Source organism: Drosophila rhopaloa, unplaced genomic scaffold, assembly GCF_018152115.1.
Source record: "Drosophila rhopaloa isolate 14029-0021.01 unplaced genomic scaffold, ASM1815211v1 contig_163, whole genome shotgun sequence".
Classification (NCBI taxonomy): Eukaryota; Metazoa; Arthropoda; class Insecta; order Diptera; family Drosophilidae; genus Drosophila; species Drosophila rhopaloa.
Window position 1 is genome coordinate 441,785 of NW_025335043.1, and position 20,544 is coordinate 462,328.

At 39.0% G+C, this 20,544-nt stretch overlaps 1 protein-coding gene across 1 annotated transcript in view; it reads right to left on the reverse strand.

The window, feature by feature from the left end:
* LOC108054026 (bifunctional heparan sulfate N-deacetylase/N-sulfotransferase) overlaps positions 1-20,544 on the reverse strand; it is a 68,443-nt gene that overhangs the window by 3,814 nt on the left and 44,085 nt on the right. The window contains exons 3-4 of the mRNA XM_044458293.1: positions 13,501-13,710; positions 284-2,168 (exon numbers count right to left, since the gene is read on the reverse strand). Coding sequence (XP_044314228.1) covers positions 284-2,168; positions 13,501-13,710 — 2,095 coding nt within the window. The remainder of the gene's footprint in view (positions 1-283; positions 2,169-13,500; positions 13,711-20,544) is intronic.

Here is a 20,544-nt window from a genome sequence, read left to right on the forward strand (position 1 = left end):
TTGGGAGATAAGAAATTGCAATTTGGGGAATTTGTATTTGCTCGAGTTGATATCGATTCAATCTAGGGGGCAGCATTCCTAATTCACAGTAGGCGATGAGGCGAGTTAATTATAGTTTTGAATGGAGTTGACTTGAAGCTTTGCAGAAAATTGCGTTTCTGATTTTATTTTGAAATACTTTTAGCTTAGTCTTTGGTGAAAATTCAGAGCCTAGATTTATGAATTAGTTCTCTTGACATTTTCTTACGTCCATAAATATTAAATAAAGTTAAAAGTGACCTACCTGATAGAAACTGTAGTTATTGGCTATAACATCTCCGTGGGATCGTTGATGTTGGTACCAGGAGTAGGCCCTCTTTGCCGGAGATATCAGAATCGTCACAATCTTGGCATGAGGAAGCAGGGCGTGAGTTCTCTTTGGCACAGCCTCGCCATCGAAATAAGTAGCACTCTTTTCGAACATAAAGCGTGGCGATCCCAGTTGCGTGGGCATCGGAGAACTCGAATTCGGCATCGTTTCCGAGGGGAAGAAGTCCATGTACCAGTCCAGTCCCCGATAGTAATTATTCCCATTGAAGAACTGCACTTCCTCGAAGGTTTCCGGACTGGCGATATTACTCGCAATACTGCCGTGCATGGATAGGAATGTATACAAAGCAGTAGTGCCCGTTTTCTGCGGACCAATGACCAGAAACTTTGGCAGCGATTCGCAGTTCTTGGTCTTCGACCAGATCTTCTTGTGCCGCACATCGTCACAGGGATTACCCCACACGGGATCCACCTCCTCGGGATGCAGCCGGAAGTACATCTCGGCCAGCTGAACGGGTGGAGCCGAGGCCAACTTGATATTGGTCCAGCATTGCAGGAACTTGATCACCGATTGGAATGTGTACAGGGCCAGACGATCCGATCCGTAGTTGGACATGTGCGTCATGAAGATGTTGATGGGGTTATACACTATAGTCTGGAAGAGTTCACCGCCCTGTATAGACTCATCCAGTTTATCTCTACCACCCGGATAGCGATCAATGTACATGGTGTGTGTGAATAAGCCACACGTTTGCCTCGGCAACACCATTATATTGCGATGAATGAATCCTCTTCTCAAACGAGCGGGTCTCAAGTGAGGATACTCTTCCGTGGACGTAACCTTCACGTTCCACACTTTCTTCCATGCTAAATACAGTAACTCATGGGCGGGATACACACCCGAATGATGTGGTGATATGGAGTAACCCGAATCCGTGGGTATATTGTGATCCACGGCAAAGGCGTAGTTTAAGTGCATTTCTGCCATCAGGAGGGTTAGGTTCTCATACAAATGCGGCTGCTGATGCTTCCACATGTGCGAGAACCAGTTGAACTCTTGCACGTTCTGGAGAAGGAAATCATCTCCCAGGTTTTCCTCCCTCGTGCCATGATGGTAGTACTTTCCTGAGAATCCCAGATTAAACCGGAAGCCAGGAACCATGGCTGCTATATTTTTCTGTGTGGCTATTAGTGCTCTAACATCATCTGGTCGCAGCCTTGTGCCCTTTTCTCCCACGAATATATCATCTATATCCACGAGAATCATGCGCTCCAGATTCAGACTTAGTTGACCATGACTTAGATAGCTCAGAGCATCCAGGAAGACCAAGCGATGAAGCCAAAACCGCAAACTGCTGCCGAAGAGCACTCTTTGTATTCCATCGAACTGTCCTCGATCTTGGAGAACAGTAGTTAAGGGAAGCTGCACCTGACCCACACTATCCGCTGGATATTCTTGGGTGTTTCGTTGCGCCCACTCCACTGGCTCATACGTACTGTGATTGTGCTGGAAAACAGCCCAATCATCTCCAGGTAAAGCCCCCCAAGCCGTTTCACCTGCCCGAGTTAATCGAAGCACTGATGACGAAGGATTCAAGCTGGCATCCCTCAGTCTCAAATTCGTGTTCACAAACAGAGGAAAGTCACGGAGCTGTGCGCCCACTAAGGTTTCCTCGCTGGGACTGACAAAACCAACAATTCCCACTGAATACTCCCGGCAATATTTGTCCAGCAGCTCCCGATTCCACTTGTCCATATTGAGGTACTTGTCTAGGTTCTCAAATACAATCACTCCATAGCGGCCTTTATCCAGATTTGTGAGAACCGGTAGGCTCTTGCCCGCCACCTCGATTTTGTATCTGCAAAGTAAAGAAAATATTTATTGTTTAAGTTTTGCATGATATAGATTCGATGAAGAAACTCTAGAATGATTTAACTATAAATTATTCATCCCAAAGGAGAAAAGCTTAATAATAAAAACTTTGCAACACAGAAACATAAGTTTAAAAAACTTTCAACCCAAACATATTCTTCAGAGTTTCAGCTTACACATTATTGAATAAGAAATTGTATACGGGAAATATATATATATGTTGCTTAAACTCGATATACTCAAGTATTTTTTCTAACCCGGACGGGATTATTGCAACAAATGCCATATCACAATCAGTAAAATATCTATGTGCCATAACTGTCAAACCAGAAACAACATGGCGTTAGGAGGAGAAAGCACAGATGGAGAAAGAAAGAAAGTGCTTGTCAAATGTGACGTTCATTGAGGGTGTGGGTGAATGAGACAAACGGAATCCTTCTTGGATTCGGGAATAGAAGTGCAGCGAGAGCTGCATTTGACAGCTGAATGTCAAAAGCGGTTGGCTATGACAAGCCGTAGAGCATGGGTAACACATACCAACATTGCACTCGCAATTGCGATTCCAATCCGAAACGTGAGTTGCATCTGATAAGCTGGTGTTTGTTTTAACTGCGTTGATAAGCTTAGATTGCTCTGTCAAGAAAAACTATGGCATAAATCTCAGGCCTCGCTTTATGTGCTTCATTTTCATTTGTTACGTCTATAATTTATTTACCTACGACATTAATATTCATTTTCATTTACATATCCAGCTAGTACAGAAAACACAGCCAATGCCATAATTACATTGAACACGGTTGCATAAATATGCAACGGCACTATGAATAAAATCATATTCAATAATATTATTTTCGCAGGGTAAACCTGCTAAACGCCGGCGTATAATATCCTCACTACTACTACTACTACTACATCGCACTACTCCCTTCGCCTGTGCGTAAATATTTTGCATAAATATTAAAATATTTTCACTGATATGGAATTTCCAATTGATTGAATTTCAGTCTGTCTCTGTGCATTTCTCTTTGGGTGGAGAATGCATATGCATGCGGACCAAATGTCGGTTTTGGTTTTGCGTATATCCTGCATACACTGCCAACCAGCATCCTGGATCCTGCATCCACCACATCCTGTTAGCTGGCCATTTAGTGGATTTTAAAGCTAAACAAACCAAGCTCGTGACCGAGGCCAAAAACCAAAAACTCAATGCTGTCCACTTTATTCAATATGCCAAGCGGTGTTTCCACCATTTAAGGGGCCAGGCCAGCACACGTAAAAACCGAAACGGTACGTAAAAAAAACCCAATGGAGCAGCCATTGTAAACATTTTTATTTCTTTATTTTTTAACTCGCCACATTCGCCGGAGCATATTAAAAATATTTGCAACTGCCCCCGCAACCGCTCGGCTGCATATAAAAGTCATAAAGCAAAACAGTTTATATATGTCTGAATGTGGTGCTCCACTGGGCCGAAACTGCTCCCCGTATATTGTAGATATATAATACATTTGTATATATATTGTGGGCTGCGAGCTTGCTCGTGGGTGTGGCATATTATTGATAGTTTTGTGCGATGGGCCTGACAAAAAACGAAATGACTTTTGGCCTGCGCCCCGCTCGACCCGCTGAGTTATGGGAGTTGGAAAATAAAATCAGGTGGGGCAGGCTGGTGGGGCAGGCTGGTGGGGCAAGCTGGTGGTGCTCGCTGGGTGGTTGGGTGGTGGGGCGGTTAAAACGCTGACACACTGCATGCATTGCATATTTTATAGCGCGTCAACACGAGACCATGTGTCACACGGCATGGGGTCTCCATTCTGGAGTGAAGGGCGGGATTCTGCAGCAAGCCCATCAAAGTGGTCATTTATGTCCCGCCCGGATATTGAAAAATCGCACGCCCAGCGACAGCTCGTGGACGACATACGTATAAAAGAATGGAAACATAAGGAGGTAAATTAAATTGTAGGATTTTGGGTCGAAGGGGAGATGACCTAGAGGCTGTCAGTTCGAAAAACAAATTAACCTTTTAACCTTTTACAAAATTTGAAGAGACGGCATTTAAATTATCAAAATTCTGGACTCAATAATTATATTTCAAAAAGTAATTATTTTACAATCATTTTGTCAAAATTATAAAGTTTTAAGAATGGAAAATAAGGTTTCAAAATATTTAATTTCAGAGAAAAAATGTATTTAAAAATAAAAGCGACAGAAATAATAATTGAAATTATCACAAAAATGTTTAATTATAAGAAATTTGAAAATCACTTAAGAAGGATTTGACAGTTATATTTAAAAAAAAGAAAAATAAAAAAATAAAAAAAAAAAAAATCAAAAAAAAATTAATTTTTAAAAAAAAAAAAAAAAAAAAAAAAAAAAAAAAAAAAAAAAAAAAAAACCCCCCAAGAAAAAAAAAAAAAAAAAAAAAAAAAAAAAAAAAAAAAAAAAAAAAAAAAAAAAAAAAAAAAAAAAAAAAAAAAAAAAAAAAAAAAAAAAAAAAAAAAAAAAAAAAAAAAAAAAAAAAAAAAAAAAAAAAAAAAAAAAAAAAAAAAAAAAAAAAAAAAAAAAAAAAAATAAAAAAAAAAAAAAAAAAAAAAAAAAAAAAAAAAAAAAAAAAAAAAAAAAAAAAAAAAAAAAAAAAAAAAAAAAAAAAAAAAAAAAAAAAAAAAAAAAAAAAAAAAAAAAAAAATATTTTAAAATTTAAAACGTGATACTATAAATTTTAAAACGCTAGGATCTCTATCCGGCCGTTCCGACTTATATACTGCGTGCAAAGGAAAGAAGGGTGTGTGCAAAGTTTCAATTCGATAGCTTTAAAACTGAGAGACTAGTTTGCGTAGAAACAGACAGACGGACAGACGGACAGACAGACGGACAGACGGACATGGCTATATCAACTCAGGAGGTGATCCTGATCAAGAATATATATACTTTATAGGGTCGGAGATGTCTCCTTCACTGCGTTGCACACTTTTGACCAAAATTATAATACCCTCTGCAAGGGTATAATAAAATCCCAATGGTATTTGTATATTTCTGAATATTTTCTTGTTTGAACTAAATTCTTGTTACTGACCGATTTGTTTTCTTAAATTTATATTTTTTGGTTTTATGCCCACTGCCAAAGATAACAGCAAACCCGCCGAGAAGCCCAAAACGACCCACATCAAATGACACAAACGAGCCGCACAGGCATGAAAAGAATTTTCATTGCATACTTTTCAGGTGTTCGAGGGATGTTGGGGGAGATTAAATGCCAACTTCTGCTAGGTTATTCGAGTCCTGTAAGAGCATTAATTAAAGCGTTTTATCTGCACAAAATGTTTGTTTAATTAACTATATAATGACACTTTCCCTTGTGCGAGTGTGTGGATATTTGAAATTTAATTGCCAGAAGGAAAGAGAGGAGTTCATTTACAGGCCCGCAGCGGATTTGTTTTAAAAACCCATTACCGGGTATTACTTGCAAGTAAATAAATGTTTTTTTTTCCACCCAGCAATACGTATGTGCTGTGGAGGTGTTAGAGGACTTGCGCTCATTTGTTTGCATTTGTATGGGGTGTTAAATTATCCTCGGGATAAACGTAAAAGTGCAAATGCCGGCGTGCGCGCAACCAGAGAGCTTGTTTTTCCTTTTGGCCCTGTTCTTCTCCTTGTCTCCGTTTCCGGTTCGTAGGTGTTCCCTGTTTGTCTGTCTGTCTGGTGTATGTGACTGTATGTGTGCGGGTGTTTGGCTGCGTTTGTTGGCCTTGTCGCGCTTGTCGCTTATGCAACGCAGCTTAGTTTTAGTTGACTTCCCACTGCCACTTTGGCTTACAGGGTCTTGTGTCGACTCCGCTCGAGCAGCTGAAGCATTCCGCTCAACCAATGCCCCCGCAGCCCATATTCCGTGTTGTAATTTCATTAGAGCGCCCTGGGGCTGCCGGCTTCATCTTGGCTTTACATCTCTCTCGGCCTTGTTGATGTTTTGCTCAGGAAATTAAGCTGTAGGGCGAATCGCAAATAGAGATTTCGCCACGGGCTACGAAATCCTTGCAAAAACAAGAATACATTTTCAATGCGAATTTATTTAATTCGAACAAGAAAAGGAACTCGAGCATAACTAGATATTATCATTTAATGTAATTTTCTTATGAAATTATCAGTTAAAATTAATACATATATCGTAAGTAGAATAATTAAATTTCATTATTAAAATAGTTCCTTAAACTGATTATGAACATCATTTCCATTTAAATTGAATATTGTTTTCTAGCATCCCCAAAAATTATATTATATTATCAATAAAAATATTTTTCTCAATGTACAAAAGGAAACATGTAAGCTGGATATCAACATAGATAGTCACCTCCTTTAATAGAGCAATCCACAGCATTTATTTGCCCATGGCCAGCTCCCATTTAAAGCCGTGTGCCGACTGGTTTTTGTGGCTAGTCAGGTGATTTGATCCCTGCCATAAGAACACATCAGTCGTATGTACGGTCCAACCGACAGATGGCCCCAAAAAGTGGGCGCAATGGCAAAAGTTGCGCCGTGAGGCAAAGTTTCAGCTTATTAGCTGTGAGTAATGATGCAATTAGCACGGCAGAGGCCATGGACTACCTGATTACTTGATTAGATGTGCTGTGCTGTGGAGACACGTGGGCCAATTAGTTGCCAGGTGAGTGGGAGGCGATTGATTTCTATCACTCGGATAAGGCAGCCGGAAATGGGAAATTTGTAACCTTCTCAGTATATTTACAATCGATACTGCCATAAAGTATTTGAGGGTATTTTGTTTGCTTTAAGATTAACTTATGAACATAGAATTGACTTAAAACAATGCCTTAAGTAATAATTTTGAATTGACCCTATAAAAAGTTTGTTTATTTGTAGGTTTGGCTCTCTTTAAAACTTTTAAATTGGTTCTGGTTTTTATATAATGACTACACTATTGAATAATATTTTTGTGTAAAAATACCCCGACAATTAAATATATTTTTGCTTTTATTCTGTATTGATTGATATTTACCAATAGCGCTGGAACATTTACAATACATGTTAATTTATAGGTTCATACTTTATTGGGGCAAAATTACTCTTTAATTAAATTTCCCCCAGATTTTCGTTTTGAATATAATAGGGTTAAAATTTCCTCCAAACCCCACTCGAATTTACAATTTAATTCCTTGCGTATTAAGACATTTTCCCCGTGGCCTATAATTTTCAAGCGTAATTAACCCCACCCCTCAGCAGTCACTTGAAATGGGAAGTATTTACCCCGGGAAAAAGCACTTTGCCCGCTTCTTCAGCAACTGGCTGAGTAATCTATATATCATAAATAAAAACCCTCGAGGAGGCAACTGTGTGCTCGAGTAGCGGAAGTTACTTTTGGCTCGGGACACTAAACAATGTGAAAATTATACAACAAATGGCCATTATATGGCATCGGCTGGGAGGAGTCGGAATCGTTAGGCCCGCCCACTCAGCCCGCAATCCATTCTTTCATCCTTTCGACGAGGGCAATAAATGAGTTTAAACTAGAAAATTTATTATACGCGGCGAAACTACTTAAGTCACACACACAGGGAGGAAAATAGAGAACAGGAGACACGCAAAGGCAATGTCCTTAAAGTCGCGACTTGTGAGGTTCGCCCCCCAACCCCTCAACCCCCTGTTTAGGCCAATATAATCACGCAAGCCAGACGACGGCTCCGGGAAAAGTCGGGGAGTCACCTCCTGCTGCTTGAGTAATTCAATAAAATAACCAATTTGTTGAAAAAAAAGAATGAGAAGAAAGTGGAGAGTAGAATAACAACAAGCGACAACAACAAGAGCCCCAGCAAAAAGCCAACTTGTCACACAAAACATGAGCGTGGGGTGCTTCGGGTTTCAGGGGGTCAAAGGTTGCGGGAACAATCTCTGTGCACAGCAGCCAACAAACTCCAACTGCCGCGTCACGTGCCAAGCGCTAGAGCAAAAATATTTTTATTTTTTTCCCCTATATTTTCTGCACAAACACAAGGGACAAAATATAAAGACCATACACATATGGCCTGCATATATGTATGTGGACTATATTGCATAGCCATTGTCGTGGCCTAAACAGTGGAAAACATTTCTATGAAATCTTAATGGAACGATTCTTATAAATTGAATTCGGATTTGTAGAATTTTTAATTGCAAATGAAATGGAATTCTAAATTTTTAAAAGGCACTCTTTGCCGCTTGGTCGACTCACACAAACATTCTTGATAATCAAACTCAGTTCTGTCGGCTTAGAAAAATACCAAATGGATTTGTGGAATTTTTAATTAAAAGGAAATGGAATTTAAAGTCTTAAGTTGTCAAGTTATTTATTGAATGGCAAGGGACATTTCAGATTGATATCTATGACAGTCGCTTGAGTTTTCTGAAGCAGCATTTATGGTATTTAAATTATAATTTAATTGATTTATATTAATTTATTACGGCATTTTGAATTTCGGCATTAAAAATATTTATTTTATTTAATTTATATTATAAATTATGGATTTAAGCACTATAAATATTTATACATTTAAGCACTAGACATATTTATAGGTTCAACAATTATGTAAATGTACATATATAGAATTTGTGAATAAAAAATGTTATTTTGTATTTATTTAACATCCCGATATGTCAGATGTTATATCGTTTAATTATTAATATAAAACTAAAAATAAAATATCAATTTTCATAAAATCTTATGTTTGGCTTCAATAAACCTAATACCTGATATCCCCTTACAAATTGTATAATTTTACAGCCCATTGATTCCCACTGTGGCACAACAGATAGTCTGCCTGGTGGCTGGTTAAACTCCATTGACTTGTGAAAAATTGAAAATAAAAATTTTCCGCGACATTATTAAAGTAAACATTGGCGAAAAGGGTGTGATTATGACGAGCCAAGCACAGGCAGCATCAGCTAGGGGATCCAGGAAGCCCAGAAAACCAGGGAAGCGGGACAAAAAGGAGAGGCAGGTCCTCTAGCCATGGCAAGCTTCCAATTGTGGTGCCTGTTTATGGCGCTTGCCATGTGTCTGCGCGAATTGACGTCAGTTTTGAGGAGTATGGGGAAAGGGTAGGGGAGAGGAGGGGAGTATTGGGGCTGGCTGGTGTTCGTTATTCGCCTTTTGCCATTTCGCGTTTTAAAAAGTTCGGGCTCCCAGTGGCGCAATCAGCGCCCGGAATAAGCGAAAGGATGAGCGCAGTTTTTGGGCTGAGCCACCACAAAAGCATGCTACATTATTCACACAACCACATGCCCAGCGGGTGGGCGTGGCTGAGGTCTGAGGGCGGTGGTTCAAATGATAACAAGGCTGCTGATGACTTCCGTGTGCTGACTTGACTTCAGTCAACAGCCGCCTGACTTGGCTTCCTTAACCTCCTGACTGAAGCCGAATCAAAAATTGAAAATAAGGTTAAGTAGCTATTACACGCATACACGCCCCCGCACTCTTGTGCACATTATAAATGGCAATTTAATAAGCGTCAGCATAGCGAACCATTGAGGCGATGTCTTTTGGGCCGCGTAATTACCTTGGAAAATTTCATTAGAATTTCACGGCGCATTAGCGGCAGAAACTTGCTTCTATATAGCACTCACCATTTCCGATCCCCGCCAGGACCTCCTTTTTTTTTTTTTTGGAGGCCGGCCAGCTTACAAATGGCGGCAATCCGGGCGTAAAAACTTTTGCAAAACTTTGCATACTTGCTGGCGCGCGCGCTCGGCTTTTGGCCAGAAATTTGTATGTACAACGTGGGCCATTTGTCCGGAACCAAAAAAAATAAGGGAAGAGAAAAGAGCCACCCAAAAGCTGGCAATCAATCAATTGGTCAGGCTAATTGAAGCGGCTAAAGAGCAGCGATAACAAAGCGAGAAACGATGTAGCCAAAGTCCATTAGTAAGACGGAAATCTCAGATATTCTCCTACTTAAAATGCAGCTGGGACTCCTGCAAATATTGAATAAATTTAACGACACTTTCTACTGCTTTGCCGTATTACGCATACGTCAAGTGCGACACTTGGAAAGTCACCGAGTGAATTTTTCATGACTAATTGAGTGGCAACTTGGGAGCAATGAGCAGCGACGCTTCGGTTCATAAATAATTGATAATGGGAAAAGCGAGTTCTAGGATTGCCGTGCCATAACATAGATATATAGCCGTTGAATGCACCTGCGTCCCGCCCACGCACACGCAGATCCCTCCATGTCCTGGGACGCATTTCAATAATGGCTGCCATGGCGCCAGCGACAACTTTGATTGCCTGGCCTCAGTTCTGGAGTAAGTGTGGCAGGGGTCGGAATGTACTGCTCCTGGCAGTGCAACAAACTTAAACTACATAACATGCCATGGCAGTCCTTCTGCCGCTCGCTTGCCCCATTTGTGCACATGGAGAAAAGTTGGAAGTCCAAACTGCAAGCAGTTTTAATTATTTTATTTTAAGAAATGCAGTTTCCTTTACACCTAAAATAGACGGGTTAATAAGAAAAGGGTCTATAGCTAATGTTGGTAAATAAATTGAAATAATAAGGGATTTCATTTAGCAATTTAAATTCATAAAAAACATTACCCATAAGAACACAGCTTAAAATTTCCTATTTAATTTAAGATGAAGAAACGTTGATTCATTAGAAACAACATGATTACTTTATATAAAACTAAATAATATAAATGTTTTAAGTAATGATATAAAAATTAATTATTAGGATATACCAAAAATAGAAAGCAATGCAAAAATTAAATAAAATTAAAATTGAGAGAAAAGGGAATTCTTATAAATTTACAAAAGGCGAATAACTTTGACGAAATCTAAAAATATATTTGTTTTAATTTTGTGTGTTTCAGGCTGCGATTAATGGTTACCTAAGAAAAGCGAATGATACTCGCCTTTACCATCTTTATAGATCATTTACTCTTTGATATTATATCCCTTCTTCAAATGTCTGTTTTTAATTAACCGATTTAAGACCGTGAGTTTAAGTACTAATGAAAATTCAAATTAAGCTTATTCAGAATTGTTTTAAGGCTTAACTTATTTAAGTTTAAGTAGCTATCCACATTTGCTTCTGTGTACTTATCCTTTTCTCCTCTCGGTTCTGTGATATGCACACACTTCAACTCCCTCACAAAAGTCATCAGCAATAATGAGATGGTAATGTTAATGAAATTTGTTGCCCTGCTCTCGGGATCGGGCAAAGTTTGGAGTACCCGAAACCCCAAGGAAGCGGCAGCAGACTAGTCACTGAAGAGTACACTAATGAAGCCATTGATAAGCAGCGGGAGTAATGGCAGCATCAAGGACCCACCCAGCAGATACTCCCGAGCTCACATGGCCAAGTTGATTAGGTCATGAGAGTCATTCGCCTGCATATTTGGTTACAGCGCGAGAGACAATGGCTGGCATTACTCAACTTGTTTGGGGTTGGGATTGGGGCGGAATCAAAGGGACTGATTCTTCGGCTGACTGAATGCCATTACTGTTGCTATTTGTACTTGAAATCTCATTAAAGTTCAAGCACTTGTCTGCCGAAGAAGGAGTCTTAGGGTAGTGGCAAGAAGCAGAAGCAGAAGCAAGAGCAGCTAGTTTGCCTTCTGCCATAACGACAAGATTTAATTATACAACACAAAAGCCAAGGAAAGGCAAGGAGTCCAAACAACATCAACAAAAGCTGCGGCAAATTGAAATTTTTGCCCTTTGACTTTTGGAGGCAGCAAAGTCCTTTGCTTCGGGCCTCTCTCCACAAACCATTCTTCCCGTCCTGGCTATAACCGCAATTTACACAATTCACAAACATGTATGACGTGCATTTAAAAAGAGTGTGAAGAAAAAAGTTCGTATTGAAAAGTTAGCCACGCCCCGGTGCCAAAGTGCAGCTGGTATAATAATTGCGGTTATTCGCAGGAGTCTGCATCCTGCGGTCACTGCGGTTAACCAATTGGGCGGGCTCGACAGGCTCACACCCACACAAAGGACACCCACCCACTCACAAGCACACCAGTACAAGGCGGCCGACAGGAGAATTACAAAGGCATAACCCAAGGAAGGAATAACTCTTTGTGCGGCAGAAGGTAGGCAACGAAAAAAGAGCCAAGAAAAATAGGGAACTCGGAATACCCTAGGGGAAAACGGCAGCATAAACGATAGAGGAGGTTCAAAAGGGAAATTAACTAAAGAAATTAAACATTTGCATATGGTTTATTACATAACAAACAGCATTTTCCAGAAATGGACAAGAACGACCCTTTTTAATGTAATCTTGTATTTAATTTGAATTATAATGTATATATTTTTATCTACGAAAAGTCATACAAATTATTTTTGGGTCAGAACAATTTTTTAAATATTTAATGTGAAAGTTTAAAATTATAAAATAAGTTTCATTTACCGAAAAGTTTTTAGTTTAGATCCAATTTACGTGAAGATAAGATAATTTGATAGAAATACTGGTTATATTTATTTTCATGTATTAAAAGGAAGACTGCATTTATAAGAACCACAGAACCAAACATAAATTAATTGGGACCATCTAAGTTAAAATGCTCTCGAATTATGCAACATTGCTGGCAGACTCTGTGTGTTTATGGCTTACAGTCATCCCGAAGGGACTCGACTCCTCCTTTAAGTTCAGCACTTTGTTGGCTGACTGGGAAAAACTGCTGACTTGGCCAGAGGAGACATGCGGGGGCGGGGGAAGGTAGCGGGGCATCAGGTGAGACATTGGCCAGAGAAAACGAGACTTCCGCCCGAGCTGGCCCAGATGGATGTGCTGGATGGATATGGATGGTATGCCCCGGCAAGGATGCTCGGCATGCGGCGGCGTTTGGCAGGCCACTCGACCACAAAAGCATAAGTTGCCAATTAAACTGGAATGCTTTGCTGGTTGCCCGCAGCAGCAGCAGCAGCAGCAGAAGCTGCAGCACCAGCACCAGAGGAGCACCCCCGAAGGCTCCGCCACCAGAGAGACACAGCATAGCTTGGCATTAATTTCATAACCTGCCTTTTTATGGCCAACTACCCAAATTGGGTCAACATTGACAATGGCCGGGGCTGCAGCAAAGGAACAGGCGGAACAGAGGAAAGTAGAGCATTCCGGAGTCCAGAGTCCAAAGGACCTCACTTGGCACTCGCCATTCATTTTCCCTCTGTCTCTGTGTGCGTCTGTGTGTGCAACGTGGTGTTGGTTACGCTGCCACTTCCGTTTCCCAGTTACTTTGAGTGTAATAATTATCGCCGCATCGCTGCCTTTGCAATTATGCAAATTTGCCAGAGCTAATTGTCTATGATTTCTCTTTGGCCCTGCGAAACTTACTTGATCCGATTGTAGACGAGCAGCTCGGCAATGTCCCTGCCCAGTCCGGAATATGTGGTCTCCACGAAAACGAGGACCTTGGGATCGATCCGCAATCGAGCCTCGGAACGATGGTCGGGAGCTGGTGAGGCATCCCGGATGTGCTTGCCGCCCGAGTTGATCATGCGGCAGTTGATGATGGGAGCGGGATGAGTGTCACGTTGGATGAGACTGAAAAACAGAGAAATATTAATTAATTCTGTATAAGAAAGGTATGTGTAATAATAAGAGTGCTCTTTTAGAAAATTAAAATGTTTTAAAAAGACTACAAACATTTATATTTCCATTTCTACCTTTAGCTTTGTTTAATCTTTTATTTTACATATTCAAACGATGTTGGAATTCCCAACACTTAGAAACATTTTTAATGGATAAGGATTACATTTTATTTAAAACAATAAAAATCAAAAATATACTAATATTATGTCCATTTTTATATCCACACAAACCTTTGACTAATTTTTGTTCGTGTACATTTCCTGTCACATCCTATTTCTAAGTAACCGTAAACAACTATGCTAAACTTTAAGCTAAATGTTTCCCTTTGTTTTGTTACCTTTTTGAGCACACTGAAAAACCCCCTTCAAGCTCAAATATTTAAACATTTACCAAAGCAATTAAATGATATGAAGGAACAGACGTTGACTTTTGGAGCCATGACAGGGAAAATTCATGCATAAAAAAATATGTTAGATATAATAAAATGGCAAACTGCACAAAGCCCCGAAATGCAACATTTTGTTGGAGGGTAGATAAGCAAGAGGCGGCAAACTTGCCATCTGAGGGCTGTTCTTCCGCTCCAGATGAAGACGATGAGGCGCTGGCAGCGTTCATTTATTGTATTTGCTTTGTAGCGCAAATGCTGGAGGGGATTTTGGGGAACGATGGGGGAAAATTGGGGAGAAGCTGTGACACAACACCGCATGTTGCGAGCCAAAAATAAAGAAGCAAAGGGGGAACGGGGCAACGGCAGCCAAATTGAGATACGCGACAACGCTGCGTATGCGTAATATGCAAACATCGTTGGCGGTTGTCGTTAGCGTTGGCTTGATGTTGCGTTTGCCGGTGCCTGTTGGTTGCCACAAGATAAAAGCCAACCACCAGCCGTCTCCCAATACCGCATTTGTTATCCCACACGGGTAAAAATTTGCTTACAACATTTTCAATGCTATTTTTCAATTTAAACCTGTGCACAGAAAAAATATGTTTATAAATTAAAATATAATTGTATTATTTGTAATCAAGGAAAACAAAAGCAATCGTTATTTTTAATAAGAAAGGAGAAATTTTTAAGATCAATATTTAAATATTTCCTTGGATTTATTAATATTTATTAGTTAAAATGTTTTGATGTTTAATTTTATAATGTTCAATAAAAAAACAAAGAATATTACTTAAGTAATTTAATGCCATTCTTTTGTCGAGAAACTTTTTTGTGTGTTAAATTAATATTTATTATATCAGATTGAATAGATTTGATGAAGCAATAAATACACACATAGACATCAATTTCAAAGAAGACCTGTTTAATTAAGTTGTCTTTTATTTTACAATTCTTTACAAATAGCCCTTGACGAAATAAAGGGAATACCATATTAAACTATGATTTTTAATTTATTTATTGTTCTCAAAATCAGAACGTTTTTTGGTTTGGCTTTTCCTACAGTGCCTTCTTTCAGAAGCTCATCCCCAGGCCTGTGTCACATATCTTCATTGGCTTGGTGTTCCTGGGTCCTTGTGCTCCTTCGTCCTCTTTAAAAGGCAACAATGTGGCTCATTAGCAAACCAACAACGAGCTGAAAACTAAGCTACCTAATGTAAGTTTGTGAGTCTCAACTTTCCTTTCGGCTGTCTCTGTGTGTGGGTCAGAACTTTTCTCATAGGAGTGGAAAAGTTTGTGCCCTAAAACTACCTGAGAATCACCTTTGACCTGGGCAACTTTTCTATTTAGATTTTATCATACCTTCGATGCCCGGCCCCTTCTCTGTGCTTTATCCTTCACGTCGAGTGGAGCGTTTTATTATAAAGCTTATGCAATTTCCACATATCCTTGTAGCTTCCGTCTAACCTTTTGCGAGCCAGTCTTCAGGCAGTCCATTGCAACAGGAAGGAAAATAATAATAACAAAAACAAGCGGCAGTGAAAGCGCTTAGGTGAAAGCGGCAACATGTGTAAAATCCTTTTGCTGAGCGCCTTTCAAGTGAAATCCCCAAAATTAACAAAAACCTATTAGGCCAGGCCCCGAAATCTGCAAAAGGTACTGGTGCACAGGACATGCATGCAGGACCCACCTGGCTGCCTTGCAAAACGTAAATACTTTTTGCATTACACAAATAGGGAAAAGGCCGTGCGGGCGGCACGGATACCAGATCCTGGCAGGCTGGCAAAACTTTTGCACTGCCAAAACAAAATATTTAGATAGAAAACGAACACACACAGCACACCAAACACACGTCCACATAAAACAGGCAGGTCCACTAAAAATATCAGAAAGGAAAGTTTTGCCTTTCCTTCTTTTTTGCTACTCCAAATGCCCTATAAACATTTGAAAAAGTGTGGGGAATAATGCGAGTGTAGTCGGTAAATCAAAACATTAGCTATAAATATAAAAACGTACAAGTTTTACTTTAGAATCCAAGTGCACGTCAAATTTATGCGAAATTTGTGTGAGTTAACGAAATATTTTTGGGGAAACACCTAGAACGTGGCATCCAAATGGAAAATAAAATGTAATTTAACTCCACTTTGAACGTGTGCTGTGGAAAAAGTTTGAATATGCCTCAGATTTCAACTTATTCATTCCCTTTATTGAAGCATCAAAACGTAATTAAGTCATTTTGGTTGACTGTGAGGAATATAGTTTTAATTGAGACGGTGTAGTTTGTATACCTACATCAACATAATATTATTTATTTAGAAACATATCTAAGACACCTTCATTAAAACAGAGTGCGGAAGGAAACTAAACTTTTTTTAATAATAATTTTTTTTAAGCCTCCAATTACAACTTTTTCTTTCATGTTTCTTGTATGCTATAAATTCTGGATAAACTGACAGGAAGTTGTACAAAAACTTTTTCAATAAAATTCATTGTTATTCATATTAATAGGCTAGGAGCTATGAAATATGAGCTTCAAGAACGCAAATTAATAGTTTGTATTAAAGAAACAATACGTTATTAAAAATTAATTTTATTAAAGCAGCAGTTTTGTTTTTTGTCTTTAATAAATATAATACAATACAAAATATTGTAGATATTCTTAACTTGATAAAAGTAACACTTATTACTTGATTGATCAAATGTTGTTAAAAATTATATTGCCACTGTGTATTTACAACTTTTATGACAGTTTAATCTTTAAGAACACATTTATTTATCTACTTGCCCTAGTAAAAGTAACAAAGTAACTATTTCCTACTTTCGCAACCTTTACAGGACGTTTTCATAGTTGATCAGAGGAGGTAAAAACTTTTGCGATTCCTGATGCCCGACTCCTGCGGCATGATGAAGAAATTTTTGCTGCTTGCTCAGCCTTCTCGTTTGCATTCCGTGCAACCTGTTCTGTTTTGGCCTGGCCTCAGTTCGCTGATTTATTTGTGCACAGCACAAAATTTCCGTTTCCGCTGGCGAAGGGGCGATGGGCGTGGTCGAAAAGAAGGGGGGCGGGTACGGGGGTGGGATCGAAGGACCGTAGTTTCGTCTTTTGTGCTGCATAAATTAGGCAACAAAAAGTCAGTTTATGCATTTGCGACGTGTTATTTATGCGGGCGTGCAACAAACTTGGCAAACAGCTCGCTGCTCTCTTGCAAATGTTGCACTGTCAACGAAGCTGGGAGAAAAGTGGGTAAAAAGTGTGGGGGGAAAATGTGGGAAAACAGCGGACGAGAAGGCTTACGGCCATGAGCGTGGCCAAGGCTTATTAGTCAAGTTGAAAGACATGACGCGAGGCGGTTTTATTGAATCCGTGAGCGCATACATTACAGCATACACATACGTATATGTAACCCTTGGGACTTTAAAGCTTTTCCATCGTAACAATGGGATAGCCGCATGGCCCAGAATATGACTCTGAGTTTCTGGGCTAGCACCGCTCAGACAATAAATCGTATGTAAAAATTTGTACTAAATTTGCAAAGTAGCAAATGCAGCAGCCGCAAAACGGAGAAGCGCGGCCAACGGGGCGCATACGTAATGCAGATTTTCACCGAAAGAAAACCGAAAAAACGGGGAAGCCCCAGCCGCCGCAGCAAATGCATAATAAAATGCGAATCTAGCACAAGGATATGTGTATGCTATATAAAAGGGATATCTGAGGACAGAAAGGAACGTAAAAAATATTTAGTTCCCCCCCAAAAAGGAAAATGAATAAAGCAAACAAAAAAGGAAGAGTGCTGGGCAAATGCAAAAAGCAAACTAACTGGGGGAAAGAAGACAAAGCGGCCACTTAAACAAAACTGGTAAGAGCAAAGAGAAGCGAGCTGGCGAAATGAGCTGGCTGTGCAAACTAAGCGCAGCTTTTGGCCAGAAATATCGCTGGCGATTTGCGGTCGAAGCCTGTCAATGTCAGAATAAAGTAAATTAAACTTTAGTGCAGGGAAAACGTTTACTTTGGGGGAAGACTGTAATAGCAACAATATTGCACTGTCATTGTGGCTTGAACACCCACAGGAAATTCGGAAACGAAATTGTTCTTTTTTTCTATTTTATTATCTGAATACGACAAGAAAAGGTTGTACATTTAAGCTACTTTTAAATGATATACATTTTTAGAAGATATTTGATAAAAATTTGAAATCCTATAGTAAAAAAAACATTTTGCATTATTGATGAAAAGCTTTTGTGATAGCTGTGTTTTGAGAAAGTTATGTAGGTAAACAAATTGACTAGCTGAAAAGCAGTTTTAAGTTACCAAAAACGTTTAAAGCCTCCGATAAATTTTGTGATTTATATCTACACAAATTTGTCACACATTTTGTATACTTTATCCTTAAGAAAAACATTTTTTCACATACAATTTCATTAAAGAGCTTCCTACTTTTTAAAACTTAAGTATTGGCCTCATAAGGCAAGCAACTTTTATATTACCAGCAGATTTCGTCAAGCGAAAAGGTATGTTCTTGGATAAAGCTATAAAGGCAAATTGAATAATATTGTACAGCCATTGTGAGTCAAGTATTCTTCTTTGTTCCGCTCGCATATTTTCGAACTCGAGCAATAAGAATTCCTCCGGCAGTCGGCCACTTAAGAACAATTGGAACGAAAATCTGTAGAATGGTAACCGATGAAAACACTTGAAATAAAGCCTCGACATCGACGACTCAACGATTGTGGTCGGATCGACGGGGAAATGGGAAAAAAAGTTAATTAAATAAATCAAGCAAGGCAAGTTCAATTGAATTGCAGCAGGGAAATGAGTGGGAAAATGTCAGGGCAGGACGAACACAGGATGGAGAAAGGACTTCCCGCTGGGAGAAGCTGGACACTCGGCCAAATGAACTGTGAACGGGGAAAAGTCGGGAAATTGCCAGACGGCGCGGGATGTGCAAAAGGCGTCGTCCAGCGTCTGCCCGTTTGTTTGTTTGTTTGTAATTGCATTTAAAGCAAATAAATGTAATTATTTATTGCATTTCGCAGCACTCGACACAACGGCAGACAACACTGGCCAGTTGAGTGTCCTGGAATCCCTATATGAGATTCGTTTCGTTTCTTTTGCCGCATGGATTTGTGCAAATACGCATATGTAATCGCATTTTAACAACGTGCATTCAATCGATGACTGCGTCTCTTTCCCGCGGCCATTTGTCGCTTATAATCGCATTTTCAATTAAAATATTTAGTCAATTAATGCACACAAATGTGAATCACATCACGTATATGTCATGTACAACGCAAACAAAAACACTCGCTGTTTACGCTCAAATTACTCGACCGACAGCAGTAATTTATGTGTTGATTATCGAGAGGCATTTGGCGTTTTTAGTGAATTTATTCCAGTTTTAGTTTTCCGCGTATGGCAGGACGTCCTGCGGAAAAAACACATCTAACATCAAATTGCATTTATCGCACTTAACACGCAAAGCAAATAATGTCCCAAACTAACACTCAAGCGGACATAGTATATGTGGGTCAGAGTGTGTGTTTATATATACGTGTTTATTTGGTGACAGCCGTTGTGATTGCACGTGACAGGCGACCAGATAGTCGGAAGCGTACTGCCAGGATAACAGCTAAATAAATGCATTTGTCAGCGAAATTAGCAAAGTAAATCACAGAACATTTCAAATTTAAATGGATGACGAAGCGTATTAAATAAATGACTTGATTTTTGCGGACCTTTCTGTAATTTATTTGGGCGCTTTTCCCGGCATAAGTTAAGAGTTTAAGTTTTTTTTTTGTAAATAACAAATCTTAGTTTAAATGTGTTTTATTTTCATATATCTTGGTAGCGATATTTTCAAATTTTGTTAACCTTTTTTATATAAAAGCATAGAATATGTTAAGACTTGGTATAGAAAAAATAAAAAGTTAAAAAATTAAGAAAAAGTAAAAATAATAAAAGTAACAGTAACAGTAAAAGACATGAATTTATTTTCTTCATCACAAAAAATATAAGTTCACTAAGGTACAATAGAAATTAGATTATGAGCCACCAAAGCTTTTGAATTACAACATTAGGAAAATTTAAATTATTCAATTCATTTTACGAACTTCCTAAAAATGTTTTGCATTTATGTAAATTTATAGTTGCCTAAAAAACACTTGTCATTCCTTTAATATGTACAATATTAAGTATTTGGATGTTTTGTAATCCAATTTTATTGGCTGAAACCCAATTTGCAACTGCCACTTCATTTAAATGCGGAATTAGAAATTACATGTTTTTAAAAATTCATGTAAATTGGTGTATTTTTGCAGTGAGTTTTGTCAGGTTTTGCATTACAAATCAATTATTGCCGGCGTGTCGAAATGGTGTTTCTGGCTGTCCATCCCGCTGCCACTTCCCC